Genomic DNA, 9,626 nt, shown 5'->3' on the forward strand with positions numbered 1-9,626 from the left:
CTTGTGTTGCAGAGTTCTTCATTCTAAATTCTGTGAATTCTGACCCATCAGGCAAACAGACAGTAGTATATGATAGCAGGACGAAGACAAGGTCTGGCAAAAGGTTGGAGACAAAAAGGGTGTGCGAAATGATTATGCAGGGACAGTTGTGATCACGAGCCAAGAGAGTAGGAGAATTGAGTTCCCCCGCCAAGAAAGTATAACACAAAGTACTTGGAAAGTATAGAACGCCTGCTGTTGACCTTCTTATCTTTCCAGGTGATGCCATCAAACCTATGATGGAGAATCATGATGGAGGAAAAGCGGCTTCTGTGCAGCCAGATCGGGTAAGTGTGGAACTGTGGATCGGGCCCTTGGGTGTCTCCCCGCACCCTCCCTAGGCTAGGGAGAATCTCCCTCTTTCTCTTTCCCTCGGCTGCTATCTGTGCTGCTCACTGAATAGAAAATGAAAACGTCTGATGAAAGTTTGAACCCTGAAATCAAACATCTAAATATTGTCCTTTTGGAATGACCCTATGAAGGGGAAGAGCTGTTAGATTATCTGTGAAGGCAAAGGAGTTTCTTCTTTCTCTTTTCAGGGTCTGGTGACCTTTCAGGAGGTATCCGTTGATTTCTCTGAGGAGGAGTGGGGCCTGCTGGATCCAGACCAAAGAAGGCTTCACAAGGAAGTCATGGCGGAGAATTATCAGAATGTGGCCTCCCTGGGTAAGGCACTCATTTCCCTTGATTGATACATGCTGAAAGCAGAAACCATTCCTTCTAAGAAGGACCTCAGCTCTGACCTGAATGGCCCAGGCTAGCCCTGAAGTAGGTCAGTGACTTTCAATGATTATGTTCTTAGAATTGACCCCTTTCTTAGAAGTGGTATGTTACCTTATTCAGATAATCACCTAATAAGCAGGACACAACTTAAATGACTTATAGAAGTAAGCCCATTTATTGTATAACTTCAATATAATATGTGTATACACATGTATTGTATTCTTAAAAGTATACAAGAATACAAGCAAGTTCTATACACTAGTCTTTTTTATATAATTTTTTATTACATCTTTAAACAAAAAGAAAAAAACAATACAAATAACAACAAATACAAAAGAAAAAAGTATAACAACATAGAGAACTACATAATAAGAATGATATATCTATTAAAAGATTAAAAAAAGAGAGATACAAAATACAATCATTACATTCTTATTACAATCATCTTACCCATTTTGTTCCCACCTCCCTCCACCAATGTACCCTTAATCCCTCCCACCACTGAGTTGAACTTCCGGAGAAGTGTCTAAACATTGTCGAGGCTTTCACGGTCAGAGTTCCTTGGTTCTTGTAGGTTATCCGGGCTGTGTGACCGTGGTCTTGTATTTTCTTTCCTGATGTTTCGCCAGCAGCTGTGGCAGGCATCTTCAGAGGAGTAACACTGAAGGACAGTGTCTCTCAGTGTCAAGTGTGTAGGAAGAGTAATATATATTCAGAAAGGGGTTGGGTTTGAGCAGAATCATTGTCCTGCAAAAAGTATCAAAGGTAATGTGCTAGTCATTGTTGATTCCTTGGAACACTGACCATGTATTTCATTTTACGAACTTCAGTCTTTTCTTAATGTCATGTGTCATATCTTTCATGACATTCTTCAGAATCTGTGGCTTGTATAAAGCAATAGTTTTCATACTTGCTTTTATGACCATTTTATATTTGAACTGTCTTCCATCCTTCCATTCTTCATATGTTTTTCATACATTGTAAATCAGTTGGTACTTGTTCCATATTGATCTGCTTTATTGGAAAGAATTCTAGGAAGATTTATAATTTCTCACCCAATTGTATCTTAAGCTGACTCTGTCCTAGACACCAATTTTTAAACTAATTGAAGATAAAAGTGAGGTTCATATTGTAATGCATACTAATTACCCAGCATATCACTTAGAAACAACAGATAGGAGTTCAATCTTATACATTTCGTCTCTGCTTTTTTCGTTCCACCTTCCCACAACTTTGGGGGTGATAAACACCCTAGTATTAAGATCATTGCTCCAGGCATCTATTTGCATTTGACCTGCAATTTTACAAACAGAAGGAATCCTGTAGACAAATATTTCAAAATAGCAAATGAGATTCAGAAACAGTGAGTACTCAACGTCTCTGTCAACCTTCTGAGGCTCTGGGGATTATACCAAATAAGTTAATATACATTATTTCATTACTGTAGTCATATCTTATACTCTCATAAGAATAGGATACCTTTACTCCAGATATATTGAAACGGGAATAGAAACCTTGTCAGTATTTAACACACACATTTCAGTACAGGTTACACATAGTACATTCATAGAGCTGCTTGCTTGATTGCTCAGCCAAAGTATTGGCTGTTTCTTTTAGGTTACCCTGTTAATAACCTTTATTTCCCTTGTAAATACATAAGGAAGACATCCATTGGTTCATGTACTTCAGTACATATGTCCTGGCTCATTTGTACATTGTACAATGGCAAAGTATCATGCAATCTTAACTTTTTACCTTTAAACCTTTACAATATGAAGTTAGTTGGCCTTTTACCCCCAACTAAGATAAATACATATATCCATATTATTTGCATGTTCATAGAGCCATAAACCACCTGTGCTGTGCCTAAGGTACCTTGCAAGGATTAAATTCCAATGGTTTTTATGAATATTCAGAAAACTCAGGATCTCAGGATTCGCACTCACGTCTGAATACGCCCTGTCCTGCCGCGGTCGCCAACTGAAGCGGGTCGTGGTGTTCAAATGATAGGCTCTTAGAATGTTTCACTTACTGAGAAGTGAAGGTATCTTATTCAGCCAATCATTGAATATAGAAAGAGATTTGCTAGAGGTCCCCCTAGTCCAGCGTCTTGTTTCACACGGAGGTCAACTAGAGTCCCTGGAAGTCTCACAAAAAGAGGAGCAGCTCCAAAGCATCCCTCTTCAGAGAGCGACTGCCTCTAAACATGGAGGTTCCACTGGGCTACTGAAGCGGGTCGTGCTGTTCAAATGATAGGCTCTTAGAATGTTTCACTTACTGAGAAGTGAAGGTATCTTATTCAGCCAATCATTGAGTAAGCAGGACGCAACAACGTTACCTACTTTTAAAAAGCAAGTCTTTTTATTTAATAGTTCCAGTAAAAATATGAAAAGAATATTTGAATAAAAATATTATTTATTTCACATATAATATATGTAAATAATTACAGAAATAAAAACTATAATGGTTAGTTCAACAGGAACAAATATATCTTAAGAATCAATAGCAATATAATCAATCTTTATGATTCTATATGAGAGTTTCTCAAGTATATATTTCATTCTGGAAATAATACAGTTTACAGAAATCTTATAAAATAATGATTAGTGCATTGAATATGTATTCTAGTACTTAACCTAGTTATGTCATTGTAGAGTTTCTGTAAGGATCTATAAGTTCATTTAGAATAGTTAGATTTCCTTCAGGTATTCTCTAAGCATCATTCTGTTATTTCAATGCTTTTAGTAGGAATAGAAGAGATCTCTCTGGTTTCACAGTTTCATGTTAGAGCTGATTCTGTAGCTCTCTCAGCAGTCTATTTGTGACTGAAGTTTATGAAACCACAAAGTCTTTACATGTTTAAGATCTATGGGTCTGAAGATGAGCTTCAGAATAGAAAAGACTATATGTAAGCCATGCTCTAAGCATGCATTTGATATAAGCATTTTGTATAGCTATTCTAATGGTTTAACCATACTATGATTAATCAGTATTTGAAGCTATGTGTAGCTTTAACATTATGTGTAGAGTGTTAACTCCATTCTACAGTCTCTCTGACTGCAGAGTATATTCAGTGCTCTCACCTTGTGTAGAGAAACCCCTGAAATATGCTCTGGTAATAGGCTTCTTAGAGAAGCTGCATTTACATCTTGTCTATCAGAACTAGGAAGTCTGTATATATGACAGATCTTATGAGAAGACATAAGTCTTGTTAGAACAAATATGTCACCATATTCAAATATGGCAAGGTCCATTCTCTTATGATCCTTAGAACACAAGAGCCTCCATCACAGGATGGAGCATTATACAGACAAATCTCCCAGACAATCAGTCTTCAGAGAGACAGATTGTGTGGCATAATATTTCTCTGTGAGAATTCTCCAGAATCAAAAGACAAGAATAAATGTGTCCTGATCCACGCAAGGATCAGTTTCCCTAATCCACGCAAGAATTAGGCTGCCAAGGATTTTACATCTCTTGGTCAATGGAGGAAGTCCATAGGTTAGCATGTTCAGACCATCAGGATCTTCTCTTAGTCTCACGCCCGAGACATATGTAGGGAGTGAGGTCAGACAGCGTCCAGCCGTCTTCCTTCAACCCCCTGCCTTTCTAGTTTTATATCTTGGCGGATATTTTGGAGGGTTTAACAGCCAAGCAACATTCAGTTGCTCTCTGCCAACTCTCTAACCCGAAGTCCGAGAGAGAGCTCTATTTATACCTTTCAGTGTCCTAGGATGGATGGGTGCTAATCCAGTCAACCATAGGATTTACAAGCAGTGTTTAAGCTTGCCTGTTTCCAATTAGCGGAAAATAGTTAGTCAAACCTGTGTAAAATAGTCAGTCAGGCTCATACATCAATTAGCAAGCTAATATTCAGCTGAGACAGCAGTTTACCTAATTACAACATCAAGACTCTAAGTAGCTTAGTAAGTTTTGTTGACCTTGAACTAATTCTGTCACACTCATACCAGTTTATTCCATGGTATGACTATAACAGTAGAATCAGGCTTGCCTTTAAAGAGTTACTTCCATCTGGCTTGAGCTTATTCAATTCCAGTTTATGAAGTAATTACATCTTCTCAATACATTTAATCCTTATAAAACCTAATGGGGACATGCTTTCCTAACATAATCCAGGTTATATGGTCTCAGCCCACGACACTACCTTGTGTCTGCTGGAACTGCCCTTCAAGGAAGCATCAACAGCTGATTCATACAGGGCAGGATTTGACTTTCCTTTAAGTGATCCCAGTTCTGTCGTTATGGAGAGCAGTTAATGGCCTTCTTTACTTGATTCCGCTTTTGCTTGAAGGTCTTACCAGGCGTTTCTCTTTATTGCAGCGGCTGATGTTCCCCCGAAAAAGCCCAAGGGTGAACCACAACACGTCCTATTTGCTGAAAAGCAGCAGAAAAGAAACGCTGGAACAAAACGGAAGAGGGGGAAGGAATGCGCTGCTTCTCTGGGTGCTGAATCCCAGGTGTTTAATCCACAGTGGAGAATCCACACAGGGAAGAAGCCAGATAAGTGCTTGCAGGGTGGAAGCAGCTTTGTTTGGAAGAGAGACCTCCCTGGCCACCAGCGTATCCACACTGGGGAGAAACCTTATAAATGCTTGCAGTGTGGAAAGGGCTTTGCTTCGAGTTCAAAACTTACTGTCCATCAGCGTATCCACACTGGGGAGAAACCTTATAAATGCTTGCAGTGTGGAAAGAGCTTTTCTCAACGTTCAAACCTTACTATCCATCAGCGTATCCACACTGGGGAGAAACCTTATAAATGCTTGCAGTGTGGAAAGAGTTTTGCTTATAATTCCATATTAATAATCCATCAGCGTATCCACTCTGGGGAAAAACCTTATAAATGCTTGGAGTGTGGAAAGGCCTTTGCCTCGAATTCAGAGCTTATTGTCCATCAGCGTGTCCACACTGGGGAGAAACCTTATAAATGCTTGCAGTGTGGCAAGAGCTTTGGTCGCAGTTCACAGCTTACTATCCATCAGCGTATCCACACTGGGGAGGAACCTTATAAATGCTTGCATTGTGGAAAGAGCTTTGCTCAGAGTTCATGTCTTACTATCCATCAGCGTATCCACACTGGGGAGAAACCTTATAAATGCTTGCAGTGTGGAAAGGACTTTGCTCAGAGTTCTGATCTTATTGTCCATCAGCGTTTCCACACTGGGGAAAAACCTTATAAATGCTTGCAGTGTGGAAAGGGCTTTGCTTCGAGTTCAAGACTTGTTGTCCATCAACGTATCCACACTGGGGAGAAACCTTATAAATGCTTGCAGTGTGGAAAGGGCTTTGCTTCGAGTTCAGGTCTTTTTGTCCATCAACGTTTCCACACTGGGGAGAAACCTTATAAATGCTTGCAGTGTGGAAAGGGCTTTGCTCAAAGTTCTGATCTTATTGTCCATCAGCGTATCCACTCTGGGGAGAAACCTTATAAATGCTTGCAGTGTGGAAAGGGCTTTGCTTCAAGTTCGAAACTTGCTATCCATCAACGTTTCCACACTGGGGAAAAACCTTATAAATGCTTGGAGTGTGGAAAGGCCTTTGCCTCGAATTCAGAGCTTATTGTCCATCAGCGTGTCCACACTGGGGAGAAACCTTATAAATGCTTGCAGTGTGGCAAGAGCTTTGGTCGCAGTTCACAGCTTACTATCCATCAGCGTATCCACACTGGGGAGGAACCTTATAAATGCTTGCATTGTGGAAAGAGCTTTGCTCAGAGTTCATGTCTTACTATCCATCAGCGTATCCACACTGGGGAGAAACCTTATAAATGCTTGCAGTGTGGAAAGGGCTTTGCTTCAAGTTCAAGTCTTATTGTCCATCAACGTATCCACACTGGGGAGAAACCTTATAAATGCTTGCAGTGTGCAAAGGGCTTTGCTTCGAGTTCAAGTCTTATTGTCCATCAACGTATCCACACTGGGGAGAAACCTTATAAATGCTTGCAGTGTGCAAAGGGCTTTGCTTCGAGTTCACACCTTACTCTCCATCAGCGTATCCATACTGGGGAGAAACCTTATAAATGCTTGCAGTGCGGAAAGGGCTTTGCTTCGAGTTCACACCTTACTTTCCATCAGAATATCCACTCTGGGGAGAAACCTTATAAATGTTTGCAGTGTGGAAAGGGCTTTGCTTCGAATTCAAATCTTATTGTCCATCAGCGTATCCATACTGGGGAGAAACCTTATAAATGCTTGCAGTGTGGAAAGGGCTTTGCTTCGAGTTCGGACCTTACTGTCCATCACCGTATACACACTGGGAAGAAACCTTATAAAGGCTTGCAGTGTGGAAAGGGCTTTGCTTCGAGTTCAAACCTTACTGTCCATCAGCTTATCCACGCTGGGGAGAAACCTTATAAATGCTTGCAGTATGGAAAGAGCTTTGCTTTGAGTTCAAACCTTACTGTCCATCAGCGTATCCACACTGGGGAGAAACTTTAAAATTATTGCAGTGTGGATATTGATTTTCTTCGAGTTCACAACTTACTGTCCATCACCGTATCCACACAGGAGAAACTTTATAAATTCTTGCAGGGTGGAAGCAGCTTTGTTTGGAAGAGAGACCTCCCTGGCCACCAGTGTATCCACAGTGGGGAGAAACTTTATAAATTCTTGCAGGGTGGAAGCAGCTTTGTTTGGAAGAGAGACCTCCCTGGCCACCAGCGTATCCACAGTGGGGAGAAACCTTATAAATGCTTGCAGTGTGGAAAGGGCTTTGCTTCGAGTTCAGACCTTACTGTCCATCACCGTATCCACACTGGGGAGAAAACTTAGAAATGCTTGCAGTGTGGAAAGAGCTTTGCTCGGCGTTCAAACCTTAATATCCATCAACGTATCCACACAGGGGAGAAACCTTATAAATGCTTGCAGTGTGGAAAGAACTTTGCTCAAAATTCACAGCTCACATTCCACCAGGTTATCCACACTGGGGAGAAACCTTATAAATGCTTGCAGTGTGGAAAGAGTTTTGCTTATAATTCCATATTTATAATCCATCAGCGTATCCACTCTGGGGAGAAACCCTATAAATGCTTGCAGTGTGGAAAGAGCTTTGCTCAAATTTCTTATCTTCCTGTCCATCAGCGTATCCACACTGGGGAGAAACCTTATAAATGCTTGCAGTGTGGAAAGGGCAGTGCAAGTATCGCGCCCCGGACTGAAGCGGCCTGGGGGCCTGGAATTGGCCCCTCCCCGGACATCTTAACCCGGCTCCCTTTGGTGAAGAACTCTCCTCGGAAGAAGAGGAGGAAGGAGTGGCAGAGCAGGGTGATGCACCGGTGGAAGTCTTACAGGTGCGACCGGACCATAGATCTGAACCAGCAAAGATGACAGATGCAGAAGAAGGTGGTACATATTGGGAAGGAGCAGAGGAACAGAGAATGTTATCACCTCCAGACCCGCCCACCCCAGTTAGCCGTCGAAGATCAAAGGTTCGGCTCAGCTTGCAGGAGTGGCGTCGCAGCGTGAGATTGCAGGCAATTGCTTGCAGGAGTCAACACCAGCGAGTGATGCAGAACAGCTGGCCCGGGAAGGGAGTGAGGAGGGACAGCCATAAATCTTAGGCTGGCCAGTCAGTCAGTGTGGGAACAACTTTGCTAATTACTGCAAGCTCTGCTGCTCGTGCTGAGATCTCTGCGCTCAGTATTATCTCGCTTAGGGGCCAGCTACCAGCTCCTGCCCTTCTGGTATCCCTGCAGAACCTGGGAGGACTGAGCCTAGACCTTTATGCAAAGGAGCTTGTTCTGGTGAGTAGACCTGTTCCTTGTTTAGAGTGCTGCCTTGGTTACACACTCAGTCCACCCGCACTACCGGGAAGAGTAAACCACGACAGGCTCTGCTCCCCCCAGTACTCTCCATTGCTGGGAGTGGAGTCAGAGGCCAAGCACCTCTGCCTGGTCCCTGCCTGTACGCAACAAAAACTTGGCTTTTTGCCAAGCTGTGGCGCACTTGGAATTCTACTCTGCCAAGATAACTGTGAAAGGCATTTGTGCAGACTTGAAGGCGTTTGAGTTGGCAGTGGAACTCTGAATGAAAAAGAAAAACTCTGGCAGTGTCTCTCTAGGATTGATTTGTGCTGTTACTGAAAGTTCCAGTGGTGAAAGATTTTTTTGAACTGATGTTTTAAATAAAACAAAATCTCACCCCCCCTTTCATTTTTTGGATTACAAGTGCAACTTCTTCAAGCCATTTTGATGGGAGAGAAGGAAGAAAAGACTAAAAAAGACACAGAAAAGCATCCTAAAGTACTTATCAAAGAGCCTAAACAGCTTCAAACTCAGCTAACTATACAGTCAAGAAGAAGAGCTTCTGTCACCAGTCCAGCTGTCTCACCAGCCACTTCACCAACAACAGGGTCAACCTTGGCTGCAAAGATGACTAAAAGACCTGAAGCTACCTTGAACTCTTTACAAGAACTTTTAACCAAAACACTTCAGGAAGTGACATTAGTTAAGAAAGAGGTGACAGAAGTTAAACAAGAAGTGGCAGAAATAAAACATGAGATGGTATCAGTTAAACAAGATATGGACTCTGTCAAACAAGGACTCAATCAGAATACTGCTGCCATTTCTGCTCTGCAAGACTCTATTTCATCTCTGACAGTAAAGCAGGACAAGTTGGATGCAAAAGTTCAAAAACAATCTAAGGATAATAAAGAAACCAGGAAAAGGGTTGATGTTCTGGAACTGTCGATGGAAGCAAGCCAAGAAAGAGAGGAAAGGCGCGACCACCATACAGCAATGTTAGAATTAAAGATAAAGGAAAGTTGGATTCGTATACGGGTCTCAAGGAACGGCTGGAGGGCTCAGATTTGAAGGAATACCTGAAAACACTGTTGGCTGACTTTCTCCG

General features: G+C 41.9%; 1 protein-coding gene across 1 annotated transcript; it reads left to right on the forward strand.

The window, feature by feature from the left end:
* Nucleotides 1–291: 291 nt before the first annotated feature.
* LOC130473631 (zinc finger protein 160-like) lies at nt 292–7,217 on the forward strand. Its single transcript, XM_056845197.1, has 3 exons — nt 292–326; nt 5,075–5,907; nt 6,082–7,217. The coding sequence occupies exons 1-3, from the start codon at nt 292–294 to the stop codon at nt 7,215–7,217; spliced, it is 2,004 nt and encodes a 667-aa protein (XP_056701175.1).
* Nucleotides 7,218–9,626: the final 2,409 nt, after the last annotated feature.

Source organism: Euleptes europaea, chromosome 1 (genome assembly GCF_029931775.1).
Source record: "Euleptes europaea isolate rEulEur1 chromosome 1, rEulEur1.hap1, whole genome shotgun sequence".
Lineage (NCBI taxonomy): Eukaryota > Metazoa > Chordata > Lepidosauria > Squamata > Sphaerodactylidae > Euleptes > Euleptes europaea.